This window comes from Pteropus alecto, unplaced genomic scaffold, assembly GCF_000325575.1.
Source record: "Pteropus alecto unplaced genomic scaffold, ASM32557v1 scaffold3, whole genome shotgun sequence".
Lineage (NCBI taxonomy): Eukaryota > Metazoa > Chordata > Mammalia > Chiroptera > Pteropodidae > Pteropus > Pteropus alecto.
Genome location: NW_006442484.1, coordinates 47,695,983 through 47,721,810, shown reverse-complemented (window position 1 = coordinate 47,721,810; position 25,828 = coordinate 47,695,983). Strand labels below are relative to the sequence as shown.

The following is a 25,828-nucleotide window of genomic DNA, read 5'->3' as shown; positions in this document are numbered from 1 at the left end:
AGAAAGTTTCTTATGGAACGAATACCCTGCTCAACACTTAATCAATCTTTGTGCCTCAACATAATGTTGATGTCTAAGTATGCCTCAGTGGGTTGAGAAAATCCCCACTGAAGAGATATCTTACCCACCTAAAAGATAATGCTGTGCACGTCACCTGATAAGTGCACCAATACCTGCTGAATCAGAAATGTAAGGCATTGGTGATGTTTGCATTTACCCTCCTGTAAGCAACACTTGAACGTCTTACATTTTCTCTGACGATGTCACACTCAAAATTATCATGACTTAAATATTACCAGAGCAAAGTGCAACGGCCAGCACTTTGTTCGCTCATTCTACACTGTCTCTGACCATAGAGAGTGCCTGGGTAGCTTGGAAAAGTAACATCGCCTGGCCATCCCCTCATTAACCAAGCTATTCAAGTATTCCTATGTCGGAGCAGTGCCAACTCTTGGAGGTCTCTGGGTGCAGCCAACGCTTTCGTGTGGTAGCTCTAAATTTAAATTACACCTGAGAAACTGGGGCAACTAAGCAATGAGCCACAGCAAAATATAACAACAACAACAAGGAAAAAAAAAAGCTGTCGTTAAATTTAAAACAACATTACTAACTGCCCGAAATATCAATTTGATGTAGTTCTTCTAATGCAAGTATAAATTCAATTGTAGTTATAATTGTTAGACCTCCTTGAGATAGTAACAACAAAATAAAGCAAGCTATCTGCACCTCAAAATGTATGGTTGGTTGTTTTCTTTGAAATTCTGGGGTTGGGAAGGTATGCGCCTTCACAAATCACAGAAATGCTCATAGGATCAAGCAACTCAAGTTCAAAATAGACCACATTCATAAGTCGTTAAAGCAAATGTTTAAATTACGGTGTTGAATGTACTCAACAATTTTTAAAAACATAGATAGGATTCTCATGCATAAATTTACTAAAAGCTAACAAAACAATCCCCCAAAATAATTAAACTTCTAAACTTATCAAGAAAAATATTTTTATGGGAGCTAAATCCATCAAAGATATTAAATATCTACAGTATTTTGTGCTAGACACAAGGTCAACTCAAACATGAGCAAGATGATATGGACCTTGTCTCTCAAGGAGAGTAGTGAAAAGAAATGACAAGTTCAAGGAAGATGATCAGTTGTGCAGGTGACATTGACTATTGCTGCTCCAAATTGGTGTAGAACAAATAAAGGTCCTTAAAACTAAAGAATTTATTTTAAATGGCATAGTTCTACTATGCTTTTTAAAACAACTGATATATACTTGATAATAAAATATTTAGTGCCAGAAAAATCTGTTATTTATCTACTTCAATTAGATAATCATAATTATAGACCTATAAAGTTGATTCTTTGCCTAAGTTGCCTCTTAAATGGAAGCATTAATTGCAAATGTAAATACAATTATTACTAAATGTAAGTCCAAGTGGCCAAAACCGAAACAAATGAACTGTCAATTTTTATTCTCCAAAAGAAGATCTTGGATCTTCATTAATTTATTCAGCAAATATTCTGTCTTAAGTCACATTCCCCAAAAGCAGAGTCTAAGACAAGGACTCCAGTAGAAGGAAAAGGAGAGTGATGAAGGAAGGGCAGAGGAAGAAAGCCAGCGAAAGCACAAATGTGGGCTCAGCGGGAGCCTGACCCCACAGGGAGCATAAGTTGTACCAGAGCTGGTTCTATTTTGGAGCAAGAGGCCTTCCCTGTGGGCCACCTTATCTACCATTCAGAGACTACAGCTGTGAGCTGGGGGATGGGGGTAAGAGGGATGGGGGGACGGGAATAACCAGGTGAGGGGACCTTTTGGCCAGAGCAATCTCTGCAGACTAGAGCAGTTAAACAGCCAGTACTTAAGAAGCCAGGTCGGGTACACAAAACCTGGGGAATCTGAGCGGCATCAACAGCACCTACTACACCATCGAACAACTTGAAATGCCTATTGTTACCTTAAAATGAGAGAAACGGGACTTACTGGGTATTTCCTGTGGATGATTCCCAGCCCTGACATACTAATATTCTAACACGTCCTATCCTTGGCGGAGATACAGTCCCTGCAGATGAAAATTCTAAAGGTGAAAGAATTTCGCGCTTCCTGTCGTTACAGCTCCCAGGCCCTGAGATCCAAGCTGGGCCTGAGAGAGAGGGAGGCGCAAGGATCTAGCCAGCGAAGGAGATTGGAGCTAAAGGCAAGGCCTGGCTTGTTACGCATTAGCAGAAGGCCGTAGCCCCTGAAAGCCCCAAGGCGTGGCCACGGGGGGCGCATGTGAGTGGATTGCATACAGAGAATCTAGGAAGTTCATCAGAGGCGCTCCAGCTAGAACGACAAGAACACCTTCCTGGGTTCACCAGCCTCCTTCCCCTATCTCCTCCATTAACAGTGCTCCCCAGCAGCGAGGGTGGGGGTGGGAGTATTCCTGCTCCAGACCGCCTTACCTTCAGCAGCATCATTGCATTTCCGATTCGGACCACGTTTTCTCGCCTCCTGTCGGCAGAGGGCGACAGAGAGCAGCAATCCGTGCTCCCTAATTCCATCCCATCTAATCCATAAAACCTATGAGAAATCTTCACTATCATCCTGCTCCTCTTTTTACTGAATCCTTCCCGTCCATTTTATAAACCCCACACCCTGGCTACGTGAAAAGCAGCATAAAGTACACATGTGCATTCAAAACTCAGAGTGCCACGCTGAAATCTAGGACATGCTAACTTGTGTGACCAGGGGCAAATTAGTGAATTTCTCCATTCCCGATGTTCTCACCCATAAAATGGGAATAACAACAGCATCAACCTCACAGGTGGTTGTGAGACTTCAACAAATTACTACATATGAAACTTTTAGAGCAGTGGCTGGCACAGCACCCAGTTAAGTGCCAGCAATCATTATTAGGGACTATCATGCAAAATGTCACAGTTAGGGCCCAGAGTAGCAGGATTTTACAGGGGACCGAACACAGGTCTCACTCGTGATCATTAAATGTATTAGCTTGCTTGGGCTGCTGGAACAAAGTACCACAAACTGTGACTTTTACACAGAAAGGTTACAAAATGAAAGTGTCAGCAGGGTTGGTTCCTTCTGAGGGCTATTAGGGAAGAATCTGTTCCAGGCCCCCCTGCTTGATTTGTAGATGGCCACCTTCATGTTCCCATGGCATTCTCCCTGTATGCATGTGTGGGTCCCAATTTCCCCTGTTTAGAAGGACACCAGCGTATTGGATCAAGGTCCACCCTAATTTTACCTCATTTTAACTTTATTATCTGTGTAAAGATGCTATCTCCAGATAAGATCACATCCTGAGGTACTGGGGACTTCAACATATCTTTTGTGGGAGGACATAATTCAACCCAACACTAGATCTGATGACCATGGGACAACACATTTTTATAACTGTTTTGATGGAATTTTTCAAAAGATGAATTTACTATTTCTATCCAATAATAGCTGGTTATATAGATCAGGGGTCCCTAACCCCCAGTCCATGGCCTGTTAGGAACTGGGCTGCACAGCAGGTGAGTGGCAGACGAGCCAACGAAGCTTCATCTGTATTTGCAGCCACTCCCCAGTGTTAGCATCATGGCCTCAGCTCCACCTCAGATCATTAGGCATTAGACAGATTCTCATAGGAGCACCAGTTCCTGGTGCCAAAAAGGTTGGGGACCTCTGCAATAGATGAACCATGTAGAGAGAGGGAAGTAGGTAAATCAGAAACAGCCAGTAAAATAACAGGTTAAATTTACAGTCTCTGTGGTAATCAATTCAAAAATAATGTTTTACGATTGTGCTCCAGGAAGAGAAATTTGTTTATACAACTGCTCCAAATCTAATTTTGAGAAATTCAGGCAGAAAAAAGTCCAGTTTCCTTGTAATAGGAGAAAATAGTGTCTGCTAGATAGACTTTTGAAAATAGATTGGCCTATCAATTTTTATTCTAAGTTTATAAAAAGTAAAAGCTTAGTTTTATGTCTTTTGGTATGTCTGGGTCAGCAATTCCCAAACTCTTCCTCAGGATGTTGGTAGGATGTTGTAAAAAGTGTTCCACAGCCGAATAAACTTAGAACTTGGATAATTGTACTTCTTTATTTAGGACTTCTTAGAGCCTTTGATGAGCTAGTATGTGTTGTGATTCTCCAGTTGGTGATGCGCTGCTCCCCACACTTATTTGATGATGGAAACGTTTTTCACTGGTGCTGCACATGTACAGGCTGAGACAGGAGCGAGTAGGTGGAAACATGGAAAGTGAGAAGAGGGCTAGATTTTGATAGAAGGAAGAACTGGATATCACCTAAGAAGTGAAATTAAGTGCTACGATTGAAAAAAGAAAAAAGAATCCAAGGTGTTTGAGAGCACATGGCTGGGGCATCTGATCCAGAGAAATGGAGAACAGTCAGGTTAGAGGAAGGTACATGTAAAAGCTGTGAGCTGGAGTGTGGGGTGAGGACGAGAGGGCTGGGCTTTCCAGGCAGAGGTCCTTTGCACCTGCAGAGGTCTAGGGACAAGGGAGAGCACAATACATTTGGAATCGTAAAAAAATAAAAAAGATTAGTAAGGTTGGTTCAAGAATCTCTGAAGGGCTGGGGGCAAGAGGCTGGACGATGTTGCAAAAGGCCTCATATACCAGATTATAGAGTTTGGGCTTTTCCCCAAGAGGTAAGGGGAACTATGAAGAGATTTAAGCAAACGAGTTATTTGATCAGATTTTAATTTGACAAATTCTTTAGCTAGTTGATAAAGCTATGATGTTTATGTCATTCCACATCAAAGAGTTTATTTCCTCCTGGGGGACTCCACTAACAGGAAGACCTTTACCTACCACCAAATTTCTAGCCCATAGTGGCCCCGTAATTATAATTCGGGGGCTTTATAAACATCTGTGGAAAGGTCTTTAGCTTGTCTGGGGACCTCAGGATACATATGATAAAGCCAGGCTGGTAGACTCTCCAGGCACAGGAAGAGGCATGGGGGAGGAGGAGGGAGTGGCTTGTGGAGATGGGAAGGCACCCTACTGCTCAAGGCCTTCAATGACAATGACCATGGCTGTGGAACTGACAGTGGATGAGTAGAAGAGTCCAAGTTCTCCTGAGGATGCCATGTCAGAAATGTGGCTCTTGGGGATGACATCCATTCACTGCTGCTCCATCTTAAGAAAAGGTCAGAAACAGGTAAGAGGAGTAGGCAGAAATGCCAATGCTTCCCAGCCTGTCAGGAATTCCCTGAAAAAGAGAGCATGTCCTAAAAGTGAGTATTCCAAACCTGAAATACTGCCTATCCAAGGATCTTAGGTGTCTAGAAGCTCCCTGAGTTATGCCTATGTATATTTTTAAGGATATAATTCCTAGTTTTCATTTTATTTTTAAAGATGCCAATGATTCAAAAAGTTTAAGTAATAGTGCCCTATGTTTTTCAGAGAGGGAGCAGGCAGATAGATGCCCAAGCCGTCTGAGAAATACCTACACAGGGCTCCCCATAAAAAGAGTCAGTGATAAGCCCCACATTGGAAACCCTTCTGTTACCGGAGAGGGGGGTCCTCTCCCGATGCATTGTCCAGGTTCTTGATGTCTCCAACAAAGAATTGAGCAAGACACCGAAATACAGTAGAAAAGAAAAGTTTTATTAGAAGGGAAAGTATACTTCCAGACGTGGAAGCAGGCCTGAGCAAGAGAAGTGCAGCTCAAAATGCCTGGTAACAAAGCTTTTGGGGTTTTTATACCTTTTTGCTATGGGTGGTGACTTTTCTTAGAAGAGTGGGCTTCCTTGACTGACAACTAAGACAGGACTCAGTGATTCATCATTTTGCTTTCTGCGCATGTTTGCTCCCAGAATTCAGTCTGTTATAATGATATTAATGAACTTCCGGGCACATGCATCATATTATAATGATGGTATAATGAGACTCAGGTGAATTGAAAGTTGTTGGGGTTCTCATTGCACAGGTGCGAGTGACTGGCTTAAACTGGTACCTAAATCTCTGCCTACTGGTTTCTTTGTGAGAGTTAAAAAAAAAAAAATGCCTTCCAGCTTGCTTAATTGTGGGTGGATTAGGGCGGACCCCTTCTAAAATAGGATGACCTCAGTGTCTTTGCAGGCAGACCTGAAACCCCCTAACTAACTTTCCTGCCTACCTCTTTTCTAAGGGCCATGAACCCCCTTATTATTAGTATGGATGTTGAGAGACGGGAGTCTCTTTTTCCATATCTGCTTCCTTCTGAAAATGGCCATAGTCCCTGCCTACAGGGGTTTCATGGAGCTCTTTCCTTTTCTGCCTCAGTCAGGGTAGGGTCTTGGGTTTCCTGCCGAAGTGCCACCTCAGTCCCTAGACAAGGAAAAGAAAATACAAACTCGTTATTTAAATCATACATCTATTAATTTCTATTATTGATTTGCCTATTAAGTGAGTAAAGGGAAACAGGCTTGGTTAATACGTTTCTTTGGCTTAAAGTCCCCTCCCCGCTCAGACTCTAAGGGCCCTGTCTGACTTAACACCATTTCTGCTTAGAAATGGGCTGATGACCCTTATCAATAGCCAGAGGATCTGAGTCACCAGGGCAATTAACAAGAGTTGAGGGAGAGAGCCTTTTTCCAAAGAAAGGAGGGAAGAAAACTTAACTACATTTACTAAAAAGATTAACTCTGCAGGAGATGTCCCATTTCATTTCCTGCTAAAAGATTAAGAATTTTACAGGTGATGTCCCATCTCACTTCTAGAGCACAGGATTCCTTTCCTTCTGCAGCCAGGAGGGGCCGTTGTTAATGAGCCTCGTGTAGGCATATGCTCATCTAAAGGCCCTCCCAGACCAGAATCTTCTGAACTCAAGGACAAATGCTTCTTGCGAAAGATGTAATACGTACAAATTCCCTGTAGTAGAGAAAGTCTCTAGGGATGTTGAGGGGACCCTGTCTGACACGAGTCTCAGTCTTAGAGAGGAACATGGGGACAGAATTCTTCTCTGCAATTGCAACATGTGGATGAAGTCAGTTTCTTGTAGACAGCCGCCAGCTCTGTCTGAGATCAGTGTAATATTTTTAGCTTTAAGTCAGGTGAGGCACACAGGTACTCCTCACTCCCCGACCTGGTGAGAACTCGCCCACATCCATAGGGGAGGCTGGCTTGCACCATTTCTACTCTCACTTCCCAGCCTAGAACAACCCAAAAAACATGGAGAGAAGGGACACTATCAGGTCCATCAAGCCAAGACCAGATGAGAATGTCTGTCCTAAAAAGTGGAAGTACCACTAAGGAGAAGAGAATGAGGACTCTCATGGAGATATCCACCAGAAGGAAAGTTGAAAGCAGAGAACATTTAGATCCTGGCTCTTTGAATAACATACCCAAAGTCACACAATTAGTAACAGAGCTGGAGCTAGAAGCCAGGTTTCCATGTATCAGTGTGGTCTTGCCACCCCCTATTCCAATTTCCAGGTCACTGTAGTTCCAGGGCAGAGTAGACAGCAAAATCCCTTCAGGTCACTCCTCATAAAAAGGCTCCTCAGTGCCAGTGTAGTCAGTCCCTCTTCTCAGAAAGCTATGGCCAGAAAGGCTGAACCCTTTATTGGCATCTGCAATAAAGCCAGGAAATAGGGTGCTTTGTCTGACCCAGCATGTTGTGCAAACAGCCAGTAGGTGGGAGAATCAAAAGCTTCCTGTAAACGATGTTATCGGCTCTAAAGAAAAACAGAAAAAAACCTAACGTTCCAGGAAGGAGGTATCCTGACAGAACAATCTGCCTGGTTTGTGGTGGTGCGGAGACAGAGGGAAGCCAGCCGTGTTCCCAGAATATTTTTAAGGTTAGGGACTGCCGCCACGGGGAGGGAGGCTTCTGGGAGCTGGATGCTGGATAGGCATTCCAGAGAACCGGCAGGCTTCCGTCTCATTCATTTCAGTTTGAGACTAGGATGAGTAAATGTCTTACTTAAAGGAAAATCTCTCTCTTTTAAAGAAGAATTCTCAAAGTAAGGGCAAGTCTGAGGAAGTATCCTTGCCAGGACTATACGTTTTATTCTTCCTTAAAACAAAGGGCAGCTGTGAAAAAGAATGGAAAGAGCCTTCAGCCCAGTGACCATTCTTTTAGGTCTTTTGTCTTTCCCCATATCAGGAGAGTAGGTTTTGGTGGTAATGGTGATAGTGGTAGTCATTCCCTTCGTATGTGCTTCAGATCAGAAAACCACTGTTTCCAGCCCTGTGTGAAAATGTCACGACTCACTTAGGACAGAAAACCGGAGAGAAGACAGGTGGATCAAGATCGATATTTACCTTACTGCCACCTCCAACAGTGCTTCTCAAACCTTAAAGTGCAGAGGAATCACTCAGGGGTCTTCTTCAAACGCAGAATCTGGTTTAGCAGATCTCGGGGGAGGGCCTGATATTTTGTATTTCTAACGAGACTCCAAATAAAGCTGATGCTGCTGATCTTTGGACCATACCACTAAGGACCTAGAAAAATGTTTAGCCTTTCAGGCTGTGAGATGATGGCCCCAAACTTTAATGCTATATATACACATCCCTTTTCTTAAATACAACGATCAGGAGTGGGAGTTTCCACCTACTCCTAATGCATTGCTTCCCAACCTTGGCAACCCATGGAATTCCCGGCAGCTTTAAAGAAATAGATGACTGGGTCTCACCCCCGGAGATTCTGCTCTGAGTCATCCTAGGCATTAGGAAGTTGAACTGCTCCCTGAGGGGGGGGTTCCATTGTGCATCCAAGGTGGAGAAGCCCTGACCTAGCCAAATACAGTGACCCACTTAATGTTTTCATTTAAAAGTTCTATATTCTATCTTTTCTCACCTCAAGGCACTAACTTTAATTTAGTCAAGCAGACTTTACATTTAAGTGTATGCAAACCAGTTACCATATATTTTTTTTTAAAACTAAGGGTTATCCTTCCTTAAACTTTCAAAACACGCCGTACTTAAATTTTTCTTAGAGACATGGCAAATTTATTAAACATTTTCCCCCACACTGGTGACACGGCTCAGTTTTATTGAATTATAAAATTGCTACAATACTTTAAACAAGCAGAATTTTCATAACAAAAATATAGAGTACACCTTTTGGAATTTGGAAGAGAAAAAAGAATACTCACAAAATAAGTATACATATATTTTAAAATGAAGTTTATTTTTTCCCTGGGAATAAAAATCCTATTCTGAAAATGTTTCAAAATTGAAGTGCTTAGTTATGTCAATCTAAAGCCACATTTGCTATTAGGTTACTAAGTTTATTTAGAGACTAGCTTTTCTCTCTCAGTATTTCCAATTCATTTAACTTCTAAAAGTTACAAACTGTTCACTTAAACACTCACAAATTCTTGTTGTAAGAACCATTATATGTATTAGTTATGACTAAGCAAAAATAAATATTTAAAAGGCAAAAAAATCATGTGTTTATGTTTTCAATAATATTTATATGCACAAAGATAAAGCTATTTTAAAACAATCATGATATTTTCTAATGCTTGCTCATTTAGGTTAAGGTTAAACTAATAGTTGGGGTACAAATGTGAATAATAAATATACTATTCAACGAAATGGTGACAATTTAGGAAAGCCAATGATAGTCAGATATTCAATTTATCTAAACTATTAAAAATAAAGCACTGAGTATTAAGTACACTCAAGAATTAGAAAACAAAGATGAATACTAGCAACATAGCACTTAGTAAGTGGTCAATGAATATTGACAGAACAAAGATTTTTTTAAAAGGTGAATAAACATATAAGCAATCCTAAATTAAATGCCCCCTTGAACTCACCACCTTTCCAAAGTGTTTCTTTTTCTTTTCTAAAATAGTCTACCAAATGTAGAGATATTGAAGAGGCTATTTGGGGGGGGACACAATAATCATCAATCGAAATGGAAAAAAGATTAAAAAGTGATAAAACAAAGTAAAAGTATAAAAATGGGGAAAATTCATATAATTTACTCTGGTTAATTATGGATAATATTGGAAAGCTCTTAGAAACTTACTTTTAACATTCAACCATGATTTTTATAACATGCAACTATGATTTCTTCAGAGCGTATAAAAATGATTGAAATAACACATAGAATTTGAAAACCAGAGGGGTTTTCAAAGACTCATAGTGAGTCTTTTATTTTCTCTAGATCAAGCCAGTAAAGGACTTGAACTATTAAAAAAAACATCTAAAATTATAATCACTCCCTTCATACTCCCCCAAAGAAAGAAAAACACCTATAGAAGTTAGATCTAGAAGTGACAGATGCAAACGTGATAGCAGAGGAAGCCACGTGTCCCAAAAAAGAAACTGTTTTGAGGCCAAAAAGTCACCCTACATTTTGCCACCCTTCATGATTCAAGCCATATTCAAAGACACTGTGTAGCCAAGGTGGCTTGATTCACAAAAGCAAGAGAGAGAATTTATAATCTGTAAATTTTCTCCCCTAAAATCATGGCCTGTATTTAAAAAACACAGCAAGGAAAAAGGAGGGCAACTCATCTAGAAAGTTTGCTACTTAAGCAAAACTTCAGATGAATTAAAACTCTTCTCTCAAGTGAGGGCTAAGGGTGATCTAAACATAAAAAGTATGCTATTGAATTTCACTTGGCTAAACTCATACTTTTTAATTTTTTTTTTTTTTTAAGTATGGCACTGTTGTTATTTCCCCCCACCCCCGCAGCACCATGTCAAGGTTGCAAATGTCTTCGAATTCACAAAGGCACTGCTAGTAAGTAAACAGTGTTTGTTACATATGTACACATATACACTCAGGCTGAACAGAGATGATGGGCTATTTTTGTTTCCATTTAAGAAATATATGTATGATTAAGTTCATCCTAATATAATAGTGGAAACTGAAAACAGGGAATCAATTATGAGTTGTTCCACTTTGAGTGCTTCAAAAAATATAATGTAGCAAAGTTATGCAAAGTCAGCCATAATCATTGCCTTATATTCTGGATGACAGAATATCCTTGCCACCATTTCTCATACCCTCCCACAAAGTCCATGGCAGACATCATTAACTAAGTAGGAAGGTCACTCTCTGATAATCTAGCCTCAAACTCAGAATCCCTGGAAGCCACACTAACTAATCAGTTGGTACTGAAGGAAAAAAACACAAAAGACAATACGCCATCCATGGTCACGATGCTAAATCACAAGTATTTATTGCCACACACTTCTCTCTGGCAAACCCGTGCAAAACAGGAAAACAAACCAAAAAATTACTAAGAAACAAATAGGAGTTGTAATGACTTGTATTCTAAGGCCTCAGCCAAGATGGGGCATCATGGCAAGGGGCCCCAGACAGTCTCCTGGGTCTGCCAATTCTGAAGGCAAGCTGAAACACTTGGATAACCTAGCAACCCCTGGCAACCACAAATACCAGAGGACAAGGACAGAGTATAGAAATTTCCTATATAATTCAAGTATCGAGTCTGATTTTGGTGGTAATACTTAGAAGGTATTATTGTTTACTAATGTATCATATAAATTTGTCAAATGAAGGTTTTTAATCAGGTATACATTCCCTGACCGAAATCTGGATGCTCAACCCATAAGCTCTAGGCCATACTTTTGGTTGCTGCCAAACAAACAAAAAAAAACACAACTCTTTTTTGACCAAGTCATGGTAACTTCTGCAGAAAACTTGTTTTATCCTTTGTAGCTAAACTTGTAAAATCAATTTTAAAACTAAATATAAAGCTATTATCTCAAAACAAAATGATTCCAAGTTGCATTGTCTACAATCAAGAAACTATACACACAGACCAGCATGCACATATACTCACACACACGATTAAAGAAAAGTACTAGACCCTCTAGGATTGTCTCATTCTAGCCATGTAGAAAAAGCAATCAATTTACATTTCTTTGCATAGAAAGATTACAAAGAAAATAAGAGCTGGAATGCCTGTCAGGTCAATAATGGCAGAAGTCAGAATCATTCTACTGTAACATATGAAAAATACTTGTAAATATATATAGACTCATCTCCTTCTTTACCAGCTGCATCATATAGATGTGCCACTGTTTAATCATCTTGTTATTGATGAGCTACTCTGAACAAGTGAAATGTACACCTACATAAAATAAAAGTCAATGCACAAGGAAAAGGTCTAGAAGGATACACACCAGAAAAGAGTGGTTATCCCAGGAAGTGAGAGTGTCAAGGTGAACTTTCACTTTATTCATATTGTCTAAATGATCATTTAATAAAGAGTATCTTCAGGTATTGCTTTTAAAAAATAAGAGGAAGGGTGGGAAATAACCCAGCCCTCCCAGAATTAAAGTCCAGAGTGTAGAGAGAAAGATGATGGCACTGAGTGGGACTGAAGAGTTTTCCCAGAACACCTTTTTCATTGCACATAACTTTCTTTATTCCTAAACTGCTACATCTCATCCAAAATGATCATTTCTGCCTACTAATATGAAGAGAGGTTGGGAAAGAAAAAAATGAGTAAGTCTAGCTCGTAGTAGCTATGAATCCCTCGTGACACAATGCTCTCCTTTGTTGCTATGTCCGTGCTACCAAACCTGGTATTGAGATTGAAGTGGGTAAACAGTCTTTGTGACAAACTTTTCAAAGAACTAAGAATATCAACAGCATCCTCCTCTCACTCTGACAGAATAAAACTAAGGAGGAAATTCGCTGCAGAGGCATACATTTTATTCATGTCAGATATTCTGAATATATTACCCCTCACTGATGTCAAAGGAATTGCTTAATGTGTTAATATCCTCGTACATTAGTTCATTTGATTTACCTATTTCAATTAATCAAAACTTAATACACCCTGCCACGAATCTTGGGTTTTGTGATTAAATTCATGCTCAATTATTCAGCAATTGATACTAGTCCAGAACTAAAATACTAACTGGATCACTTAAACACTTAGTATTTTAAGATATAGTAATAAAATATTCCTTATTCTAATCAATCACATATGCGTTAATCCTGGTTCTGTGCATTTTGGTTGCTCTTGTGTTCTTGTACTTTAGTATCTCTTTAATATCTTGTTATGAGGTTAAAATGAGGTGAAGCAACTGGCCCATGGAAAGTGTTCCAAATGTTTTATTATCAAAGAGACCAACAAAAGTTGTTTTGAGGGAAAGCACATTATGGGACAGAAAAGGCAAATTCCATCCTGTGAAAATATATAGTTTAGTCACCGCATTTAGAGAAGAGGCAGCATAAGGGCTCCAAGATGTAGACATCAAAGCTCTGGAGGTGAAACATCAAAGCAAACAGTGAGAGGACAGTAATATTCACATCTAGACAACAAAATGCCAGCATCACACTAACAGCAGGCACTGTTTTACCTACCCTGACCGTGTCTACCAGTTTCATCTGTACTGCCAAAGTTATCCTGATAATTTGCATAGAAGTTTATTCACACTAAGCAACCGGCCATTCTTTTTATAGAAAAATTTCTCATCTCATCTGTACTGATATTTCTCATCTGTACTGGTATTTACAGCCATTTCTCACCACCATGGGACTCTAGTGAGGGAGAATGTATATCTCCAGAAAAATAAAAATCCCCTTCCTCAAAATGTGCATCTCACTATCCATAAAAAGAGTAGTGGGATCACCTCCTCCCACTTCACCTCTAAGAATTAGAATTTTGTGTTATCATAACCTCAATCCAGATACAAAGAAGATTTTTAAAACAAATGAACAAATGTAGGCATTTTGCTTTATATAAATTCACATTTTCTGAAAAGTATACAGCCACCCACAAGAAGGTCATAGATGTAGTGATTACAGTCCACTATATCTCTATTCCTCTTCTCTATATATCAGAGTATTACATCTACTGGCTATAGGTAGGGCATAATAAACATCATCTTCACAATTTTATTCTCTATACTTCATATTTAGATGATAAAAACACAATACCAATAAAGCTTAAAACCACATTAAAATTGTTATTATATACTTTTAAAAACTTTTAAACTATTACTGATTGTATTTTTTAAGGCTTTACTGTGTCTTAGATAAAATTTAACACCTGAAAATTTCATGTGAAGTCTAGTTAAACGTAGGGTCGATATTATCAGATACCAGATTTCCCCATGTATCAGCAATTCTTCCTATGGTGAAAACACTTTCATTCAAGTCTAAGTGGATTACTGAATTAAGAGTGATAGTGGTAATAATAATGGAAATAACAATATTAATAATAACTAATTTATTTAATGCATACTATATGCCAGGCACTATTCTATGTGCTTTTTAGGTACTGATTCTTCTAATCCTCATAGTAGTTCTATGAGGTAGGCAGTACAGTAAAACCATATTGAAAAGCATTACAGAGTAGAATTATAGAATACTAAAGAAATTTTGTTTTCTGCACACTATTAGAATTTAAATCTAGACTCCCAGTTGAATATGATAGACTGACCCATGTATTTATTTTCTAGAGCTCCCAAACTCCACCAAAAGGCATTAAGGGAATATAAATGGTATTAATCGACAAAGACAAAGAGAACAGATTACAAAGCCATTAGATTTCAACAGATTTATACAAATAAAAATCAGGAGGAAGTATAATAACTAACCTAGCAAAGTAGAGGCAGTTAAAGCCTAAGTACCTAAAAATACACCTTACCAAACCCCTAACGAGTTCAAGATTGGGAAACACCACCTATTGTAAAAAAAGGGAGTGAGATACAGGGTTGAAATTAGGACGAAAAGTCTGTATAAAGAGCAACTGGATGCCAGGTTCTCTCCTTACCCTCCACAGCAGACGGCCCACCCAGCCCCAACTTCCATCCACAGGAGAAACTGAACCCGAGAGTCGCGAACCACAGAGGAAGACTGGGGTGGGTGGGGCAGGGCATGAGAGACTGAAAATAGGGGGATTAAGTAAAAGCCACCATACAAACTATGGTCTCCTCAGCCCTCTTCTTCTACCCAGCTGCCAGAACCTAAGAGTTCTTTCTAGAGAAACTGAATACTTCCAAAGAATACACCTCCACTGGAAATTAGGGGACTCCACAAAAAGGCCAATTCTCTGCCTGATGGCCCTTCAGAAAACTGATAAACATGGCCTATACACAAAGATCTATGAAATTAATTTTCTGGTCCCTTATCCTTAATATGAATGAATGACCTAATTTTCTATGAAAGCCTTCAGAATGAAAGACATAGTCCACAACAAATAAACAGAAAATGAGAACATGGAAAAAAAAAGAAACAATGCAATGAACAGGAAACGCATAAGAAAAAAACTGGTAAGCATCCTCAGGGATAATGAGAAGACATTGAGGCTATAAAATAAGAATTGAGGACTATGAAAAAATGTGAAATATGAAAATTTCATATTTTCATATAGCTAAAAAAAAAATCAAAGGAAGAGCCAGAGGATAACAAAAAGAACAAATACAACTTAAGGAGCAACTAGAAAGGTTTTTTAAATTAGAGGATCAATCTGTGAGGTCCAACATTCAAATAACGGCAATTCTAGAAAGAAAGAATGAAGAAAATGGAGGAGAGAAAATTATCAAAAAGGTAACACAAAAAATTTCCCAGAATTGAAGTGGACAAGTCTACAAATTGACAGACTCCACCAAGTCGAGTACCCATCAACATGAATGAATGAAAACCCACACATCGTCATGAAGTGTCAGGGGTGCCGGGGGTGAAAAGAAGCTACTAAAAGCTTCCAGAGTGTAAAAACAGACCCCATGTAAAAAAACAGTATCAGAATTTTCACAGGAATAATGAATGCTATAAGACAATGCAGCAGGGCATTTAAAATTGTAAGGGAAAAATATTTTCAACAGACTCCAAACTACCAATCAATCAAGAATAAAGATATTTTCAGAACTGTAAAGTCTCAGAATCTTTACTGCTCAAGCACCTTTTCCTAGGAAGTTTTCATGGTGGATATACTTTGGCAAAAAAGGGCACTGAATAAAGAAAGAGGAAGTCATTAAGATCCAATAAACAGGAGATACAACAGAGACTAAAAAAGAAAGGGGGTCCCAAAATGACCACCAAGCTGTGCGCAAGCCTGGACAGCAATAGTCCAAACAGTAAAAGATCCTTCAAACTGTGGAAGAAATGTCCCCAAAGGACAAAAAAGTAAGAAAGCGAAATGGATAGATTATCTGACGTTTTTGAGCATTTAAGCTTTTGGGTAAACACTGTGATAAGTACATAAAAAAAGAATCAAAACCAAGCAATTATTAATTTTGAGAAAAATAAGATTCCAGTACAAAGGAAATGATAGTTTATGAACCATTGGGTTCATGAGTGAACTACTTTTATTATCTACTGATTTAACAAAAAGTTGTGATTAATCTATATTGAGAGGGATAGGGAGATAGGAATATAAGTAAATCCTCCCTGCCATAAGAATTCAAGAATCATTTCTAGAGTTGATAAATCAAAAAAAATAATATAACTATTTTCAAATAGAAAGATAAATACTACAACCAACCACTAAGAGCTGAAGGTGCTAAGCAAGGGGAAAAGAAAGGTACTCTTTTTTATTATAAGCCTTCTAGTTCTATATGATGTTTTTTTTTTAACTATATGCATGAATTACTTTAGTAAAAATAAAGCTAAATTTAAAATAATTTAAACTTACAAATTCAGTATGAATTCAAAGAAAGGAAGATTGGGAAACCGGAAAGACATAAAAAGGAGCCTAAGTACCGGCTATAATTTACTTACCCACTGGGGCTATTAAAAGAGAGACCTCCTAAATGGAACTACTGTTGTCTAACCAGGCTTTCTTTGAGGCCAAGACACTCCCTCTGCACCAAGTGGCAATAGCAAGGCTCAAAAGACAGACCCAGAGGCACTTCATTTAATGAAAGTAAAGAACTGGTAGAATCCAAATTAATGGTATTATAATGTATACGGGATTAGTATAAACAGTAGTATAATATCAACATAGTACAAGGATACATTTCCTGAGATCTTGTGATGATTCCAAACACTAAATGTAATAAGCAAAATAATTCAGGGTCAAAGCTTTCATGGCAACTGTGAAAATGAAGATACTTTATCTCTTATCTTGGAATTAAAGTTGAATCAACAGCATCCATTTCTGGACTTGTCCTGATTGCAGATAACACAATAATTCAACATAATATAAAAAAGTTTGAATTTGGTCCATTTAAAAAAGAGTTCTCATCAAAGTCACTTTAATCACAAAGGCCTGCAGTTCCCACACAATAGAAACCAGGTACTTGAAAAGCAAGCACTGCTTTTGCTTAGACAATCACTGATATACCAAGAGTCTCCAAATTTCTCAATAATCCCATGGCTTAGACAAAGCAAAACAGAAACAACCAATAATTATACATTATAAAAAATCCCGACAGGCTAAAATTCTTACATAATTGTTCTTATTTGGTTCATCTTTTTCTTAAAATTCAGAAAAGTCAAGCACACTTGAAAATATACAGGGCTCCTCAAAATGCAAGTTTCCCTGAAGCTTTATAGATTGCTTCGTGCTACCTATTCACTGATCAAGATCTAGATGTGATTCAAGATACATTTATATTCCCTTAAAAAAATGACTTTGCAAATATATTGGTTCTAAAGGAAAAAAAGTGGCTTTAAGTCACAATAAAAGCCATACTTAGGAATATAACAAACCAGTTCAAAGCACCTGTTTCAAGGGGAAAAAATGATATGAACCAGAAATGATATTTTATTTTTTTTAAAATATTTATAGAAAACTGGTCAGGAATTCAGCTTTTTGGATAAAGCAATCTAATGGATTTATCTTCTAGGAGTTCAAAATCTTGTTACAGTGTTTTCATTATAAACCTATTAGTTAAAAAAAAAAACAAAACAAAACAAAAAAAACCCTACCAGAAAAACTCCCTATCAGTAGCACCTTGACCTCCATGGTCATCACTATGCAAATTCTTACTATTAAAAAAAAAAGCTAAAAATGATTACTCACTCAACACAAAACTTACTATATTATCAAACATTTTTTTCTCAAATTAGACATATGAAGTACAACAGATGAGAATAAGATTCCACTTGATATAGTCTAATGAACTGTAAGCTATTTAAAATCAAATACTTTAAGTAGCATACAGTTTATCTAAATGTATATTAATGATTACAGATTGTATATGTCCATTTTAAACTTAGGGGAGAAAGCCTATAATTACAGATTTATTTTAGTAAATACAAATATTGACTAAAAAAAAAATTCCCACATAAACTTAAAAGAGAAATTTAAAGTGAAATAAGCCACACTATTCTAAGCTCATAGGCAATAAAACTAAAAATATGCCTCATTTGTATGTTCACTATGAGGTCTGACTATACAAACAAAACGAAGCAATAAAGAATACTATTAGCACTTAATAAAGACAGAATATCAATAAATGTAAAAAATACAATGTATTATATGATAAATTTGAATGCAAAAACCACATATTTATTAAACACATGATTAACTTAAAAACACCAAACCAGTTTGTTTTAAAGTGCTCCTCATCCAAGACCTTGGACAAAACCTTCACTCCAAAGTGAATTTTAAAAAACAGTTTACAAGGCAAACACTGACAATAGGTATGGACAGGCACTACCAAAAAAAAAGGTATTTGTTCTTTAATTAAATAATGCCACTCTCGAGTGATGTAAAGCAGTCACCTTGACAGAATTTCTTTTTCATATAAATATTCATAAATCAAAAATGTCTCCAGATAGTCTAAAGAGCTGCAAACATTAATACGTTACAACAGCAGCTTAATGTCTATTTTAGGAAAAAAGCACTAAAATCCTCTTCCATTGAAAGTCATTTATTTCTCTTGTGGACATGAGCAAGGTCACTACAGCATTAACCTCTTTTTTTCTAGAACAGTGTAAATAATGTATACACATCTTGAATTTGGTAGGTAATTTTTCTGATGCAACAGAAAAATAAATAAATAAAAATTAAATACTTTAACCCAACATTTTGGTACTGACTAATCAGTAGTGTCAACTTCACATATGAAGGACAGCATAGTCTGGTTTGTAAAATAATCCTCGATGTCATGGTATTTGGGCTAAAAATATTTAGAATACTAAATGTTTCCTTTTTGCTTAAAGGAATACAGTACAATCACCATCAAGCTGCTATCGTAACTCATTTTCAGCTAGGGTAAAGTGACCATTTGGTCCATGGCACAAGCTACATATATTACACTTCTGTCAAACTGAAACCTTATTTTTATAAGATTTCATGTTTATAAGCTATAATACACACTCAGTCCCTCACAGTTTTTTAGAAAAATATCTACATTTGTCCTTATGGATGTCAAAATGTTACACCATCATTTGTTTAAAAAGAAAAAAGATGCACATTCATACTGTGAAGTTATTAGGAAAATACTCTTGCAAATAAACTATATAAAGATAAAATACACTTCAAAGGTATGTGGGTTGTTTTTTTTTGTTTGTTTGTTTGTTTTACAATATTCTATAAAGTGCAGAGAAATCTTTTTCCTAAGGGAAAAACTACTCCCTATAACATAGTTTAATTACAGCAGCTTTTGCATAGCAATACTTAGAGGAAGCTGGACACTTCCGTTTCCTCAAGAAGAGAAGGATGGAAGAGGATCTTCCAATTCAGATTTTTTTTTGGCCATAAGTCTGCTTTCTTCAGGAATGGTTGCTGATGCCAAATCTCCATTAAGTGTATTTCTTGAACAGTGAACAGGTCCTATTAAAAAATTGATTAAAAGGTTAAGCATCCTATCATTATTAACTGCAATCCTCTGTGAAAGAACATCTTAAGTTTCCTATTCAGGGAGATGAAATTCCTTTAGCTTCCTGCTAATTTTTTGATTGTTTGTTTAACAGAGAAAAATCTAACTTTTCTACTATTAGCAGTCATAAGGAGAAACTTCAGAATTCATGAGATAAATTACGAAACTACCTAAAGTAGAAATATTTATTTTGTTCGTTAATAGAACCATGGTTGGCACATAATGAGCAGTCAATAAATAAATATTTGCTGAATGGAACTTAAGTCTTTCTTAATTGCCTATTGCTTTCTCAATCTGATTGTTTTAATGCTGTTAGAATTCTTCCTTTCTAGGCAAAGAAATCAAGACCCAAAACAGGTTACATGCCTAACACAAGATCACACAATTGGTAACAGGACCAGGACTAACTCAGGTCTTGCTATTTTCATAATCAGACTTTCTGAGCAAAGCTGACAAGGTACCTCACACTGAAACATTCCATATTTCTATCTGGAATGCAACAAAACTATCACTGCAGCTGCAAGTGAACACAGCTAATCACATTGGCATGGTTCTGTTCCAAAGCAGCTAGTTGCACTTTTATAAGTACAAACCATTTGAATTTAACATGACCATCTATTACATATATATATATATTTTTTTTTTAATCTAGTTAATAAAAAATAGGAGCACCTGCATCTCTCAAGGAAAAGAATATTTTGGGATAAAGACTTTCAACTAAGACTTTCAATTGCAAAACATATACTTTCTAAGAAAGAAAACTAATTCAGTCTCTGCTTTGTCAACTGATACACTAAACTTTAGGATAAACAGAAGGTTATCTAAGGATAAAACTTCTGACCTGGCCTACAGTTAGTTACCAATTTTAAAAGTTCTAGAGAATTAAGATATATGTATGTATATAAGTATATATGTATGTATATAAGTATATATATGTATATAAGTATATATGTATGTATAGAAGTGCATATGATTAAGATATATGTGTGTGGGTATGTACATGCACATATATGTAACTAGTTTTGTTAAATCCTTTAACAGCTTAATTGGGGAATACTAAATGGAATAAAGCATTTACACTTAGATCGTATGTGAAAACTATCTTCAAAAATTTAGGACCACAGTGCCTAAAACAGAAGAGTTAATGAAAATGGCTAGCTTTAAAAAAATTTAACTTAGCTATCATAAAGGAAAATGTTAAAGAAAAAAATAAGTGGCATCTAGAGAAAAGTATCAAGCAGCATACAGAACTCTTTCCTGAGCTGTGGATTAAAAGAGTCATATATAAAGAACTGAAAGAATAAGGTAAATCAGAATGTATATACTATCTGCCTCAGGTAACACTTTTTCCCCCATACCTAATACCTCCTTAACCCCCTCTTCTTTTCCTATCTATTCCAAGTTGTACGAAATTAGCCCAGGAAAGTTTGTTTCTCCCTTCCCCTTCTCACCCTCACACCTTTCCTCTCTTCATGTCTTTAACCATTGTCTCAACTTAAATTCAAAATGGTAATGAGCACAGAGTAGTCCTCTATGAATAAAGATTATTAGTTTTGTAAAAAAAAAAAAAAAGGCATAAGAAATATCATCATCTAAAGATCTGAAAATGGCCAGCAGTCCCTTTTAGAATCTCCACCATCTTCAAGAACTCTACATTCTAATCCAACACCATTGTTGCATCCCATTTTAGCCCTATGATGAATTAACTGGGCTTTTCTAGACAGTCTAAAGAATCTAACCACCATTTGTCATGTCATTGCCATAAGGGAAATAAAATGGGTATTCACACAACTGACTTACAAATAAGCTGTTAGAACATAATATGTTCCTTAATTGGAAACTGTATGTAATTTCTATCCCGCATGTTTCATGGGCAACAGTAAAGACTCTGAAAAGCAAAAGTCTTTATTAAATGGAGTTGTAATAATGAGACCATATTGGGTTCACTGAAAATCATGGTCGCTAATGTCTAATTAGATATTCTAACACACTTTCAAAGTTTTCTCTGAAGAGAAAAATAATTAAAATTTAACATAAATCACAAAATCTTTCCTAAAGTACTCAATCACATTATGCTGCCTCTTTAAATAGTAAGGGAGAAAAAGGTACAAGAATAAATGCAACTGTAATTCACTTCCACCACAAGAAAGAATTGCTTTCCTTGGCCATTTCATATTATTTAAGAATGCTGATTTTTTTCCTTTGAACCTAGAACTTGCCTTTATTTTTTCTTATTTTTTATTTTTTCTTAGAACTTGCCCTAACTCCTACCTACAATTTATTCTTCTAAAATGTTTTTTAAATGCGAATGTAGTGGGAGTAGAAAATTACTAAATGATTACCAAAATGTAGTGGGAGTAAAAGATTTTGGTGTTTGATACACAGATAGGCAGATTGATATAGATACGATATGGTATTTACAGAGATACTTAGCACTCTCTAGTTAATAACAAAGGTGTCTGTAAGAGGATATACAAACTTCTGCTGATTATATACTGTTTGCTTAGCTTGGAATTAAGGAATTAATCCAAGGGCCAAGTACAGTGTTCACTTGTCAGTATCCTTCATTTTAACAATTACAGAGTCCCACAGCAATTTTGCTGAATAGGCCAAAGAAAGAGACAGACCCCATCTAACTTACTATCAGGGTCTTCCAGAGGAATATCACTATAAGAGTCTGTATCTGAGTAAGTTCTTCGGCGTCGCTGGGAGAATCGGTGAAGTGTAGACACTGGTTCTCTTACAGAGTGGCTATTCCTGCAAATTAAATAAAAAGCATTAAATTTTAAGGCCTTAAACAATTGAAATACCCTTAACTTATCTGGAGTTTTAAATGACATCTCTTTAAATGAAGAGGAACTATTTTTATGCCTGAAGTTCTATTTCAGTAATATTCTACTTGTTCAGAGGTCAGGCCTAATGGAGCCCTGATACATCACAAATGGATTCCTATTAACCATCATCTGATATAATTTCAAACATCTAAAAAAGGTACAATAGCTGTCAAGGTGATTACCTTGCTGGTTTATTCATTCATTTTTTAATTTAATCACTATCTACTGGTGTTAGGCCCTATACTAAAAGATAAAAATGCAGAGCAAATCAGAACCAGACTCTGCCCATATAGAGTTCACATTCCATGGCACTATGTTAAAGGCCCAAAAAATTCCCTACATAGGTATAATTTTGAGAGAATTTAATTGTAAAAAAAGGTTATTTTACCTCTCTGAACTGTAAGAACCAGGGTGGCTGACAGAACGCTTCATCTAGAAATTTAAAAAGAAAATGAGCATAATCCATTAGTCAAGTAGAATAATGAAGCTCTAATATCTATTCAGAGAAAAAGATGGCTGGCCAAAAAATTTATTTCTTATGGACTCAAGTAATATTATTAGCATAATGTCAAGCTTTCTACCTAATAACTATTAATTGTAATCTTTCTCAACACATGCTAAAAACACGCCGTATTCTTTTCTCAATACCAAAAACTAAATTTTGTATTTTATATCATGTTTGTATGTGTATAAAAATATAAAAAACAGTATACTGAAATAGTCCCCCAAAAATCACAATATTTGTGCTAAAAAGGTATATGTAGCAAGCCAAAAAATGTTCTAATTAATGTGTCTCTCGCCCTTGCTTTTTTTTAAAAAGCAGGATTAGAGTCTGGTAGCATAGCTTCCCTTTACCATTCATTATTCAGGTATTTGTTACACAGATGTTCTAAAGTGTGGTTTTCATGGAAGATGGCATGAATAATTCAAGTCTTTAAAGAACTCAGAAGAATTCTACACCTCAAATAGATTTCTAAAACATACATTTAAAATATAAATAAGTAAAATTTAACTAAGAAGAGCATTAATCAATATGACAAATGCTAAGCATAATTTAGAACCACCAAAAAAAAAAAAAAGAAAGAAAAGAAAAAAAAAAGAAATAGAAAGAGCCAGTCAAGTAAAACAGATCATTTCAATATTTAACAAGGTAGCAGAAAAACAAAGTTTATGCTAAAGGATAAGGATGGTTGCTTTTACATACAGGGCTGAAGAGTCTTACAAGTTCAAGTCTAATATTTGTATTACATGCATGCTTTCTACATTTGTAATGTGAACCACCAGTTGCTCTGAGAAATTCCAATTGAAATGATAACATTTATGATCCATCTAGTTTGTAGTCCAGGGACATCTAATATGATTGACATTAAGATGCAACTGGACACCAACACTTCCTTTAATATAAATCACTTTCTTTAGGATTACTCACCCACTGACATCCGTACCACAGTGATAACTCAATCTGTGGATCAGAGTTCAAAATTGTCTGAACTTCCATGGTGATTTGAAATATAATTGAATGCAAGTTAATCTCGAGAGTGACACAAGGAAAATGACTACATAAAATGGTTATAATGATGAGATTAATTTTGGAATTCTCAAATGTTTCAGCTTTATTTTTCATTTACTCATGTGATTTTTTTAAAAACACAGGATTTTCCTATGAAGATTGTCTGATCTTACTTTCCATGTTACATGTCTCCAGAACTAATTACCATAAGCCACAATTATGGCTTTATGTATGAAGGAAAATGGCATAGCGAGAAAAAATAAACAGCCTCTAGCCAATATTTCTTAGATTTACTTATTGGATTTCCAATGATAAAAGGTTTTGGTTTAAAAGAGAGTTATTATAGCTTTTCTTATACATAAAATATATATATGACCTCTTCGGACTATAGAGCATTTGTAACAGAAGGCATTTTCCTCAGAAGTTCAATCCAAAAACAAGGCAGGTTTGAGGCATTTTTATAGTGTTTGACTCTATAAAGTACACCTAAAAAAAAAAACAACCAAAAAGTGTACCCCTTGGTACATCAATCTCAGACACATAGCACTATATAACCACCCCAAAAGATCATTTTTTTCGGCTATATGTTATTCAACATTGCACAGTATGTCTACAATTGTTCTAAAAAGCAACGCTGTCCAACTGTGTTCTACTGAACACCACAGTCCTGTAAGATGTTACTCAAAAATCAACAAAAAGGGTTTAGTTGTGAAATAAATTTCAGAAACACTGCACACCGCCTCTCCTTCTCAGGGGTTCATAATACACTTTAGCATAAAAGAGGTATGACAGAGATGACAGAGAATTTGTTTAAGTTAACCTAGCACTTCCCAAACTAATCTGGCCATAAAGCTCATGTTCATGGTACACCTATCTCAGAAGACACTATTAGTCCATCATACATTAATTAAAAAACAATGATCTAAAGAAATTCAGGTAATAATCTTTACTAAATCTCTTATAACTAAATTTGCTGGGGAGGGTAAGAGAACCTAGGAATAAATTGTACCCTTTCTTCCAAAAAACAAGTTTTTGGTAATTGTTAGAATAGTAGCCAGGTGGCATTTTTCTTTCTATAATAGGGATCCTGAAAACAGTTTGATGAAAAAAATGTGAAGTCTCATCAAACCTTCCCTCGCCTCAGAGTCCCCCAGAGAATGCTAGAGGAAGTTTATTAGCTTGAAAGGGACAAAAAGCCCACTGCCACCTACAGAATGCTTGCTCGGTGATCACAAAATAAGAAATTAACATTAAGTACCTAACATTAAACAGGTCAGGTCCTTTGTCGTGACCCTCTGATGTGGAAGATACTTGATTTTATAGATGAAGAAAAGGAGGTCCAGAGAGATTAAGAAACTTGCCTTTTTGGAGGGTTCAAATGCACATTTGGACCACAAAATACTGTTTCCCCTGTAACATGTTGTTTCAAACCCCTTACGACTCCTGTAAAGATTTGATCAATTTTATCCTAATGTAGGTGAAATATCACTCCTCTGTGATGATTTTACCAAGGAGAACAGTTTTCCCCAACCTTCTTTGTGCCCTAGCACCCACAGAGGATTATAATATTTTCCTGGAACACTGGGGTAAATGGCACAGCCCCTCCAGGGGAGGGGATCGGGATCTTGACACATGCTGAGCCTACCAGATGAGAGGCTCCAATACGGAATATGAGTACAATAAAAAAAAAAAAAAAAAAAAAAAAAAAAAAAAAAAAAAAAAAAAAAAAAAAAAAAAAAAAAAAAAAAAAAAAAAAAAAAAAAAAAAATAAAAAAAAAAAA

At 36.6% G+C, this 25,828-nt stretch overlaps 1 protein-coding gene across 1 annotated transcript in view; it reads right to left on the bottom strand.

Moving 5' to 3' along the window:
- Nucleotides 1–10,562: 10,562 nt before the first annotated feature.
- Nucleotides 10,563–25,828, bottom strand: part of PLEKHA3 (pleckstrin homology domain containing A3) — a 28,228-nt gene continuing 12,962 nt past the window's right edge. The window contains exons 6-8 of the mRNA XM_006921243.3: nt 22,926–22,969; nt 22,345–22,460; nt 10,563–19,657 (exon numbers count right to left, since the gene is read on the bottom strand). Coding sequence (XP_006921305.1) covers nt 19,530–19,657; nt 22,345–22,460; nt 22,926–22,969 — 288 coding nt within the window. The 3' untranslated portion in view covers nt 10,563–19,529. The remainder of the gene's footprint in view (nt 19,658–22,344; nt 22,461–22,925; nt 22,970–25,828) is intronic.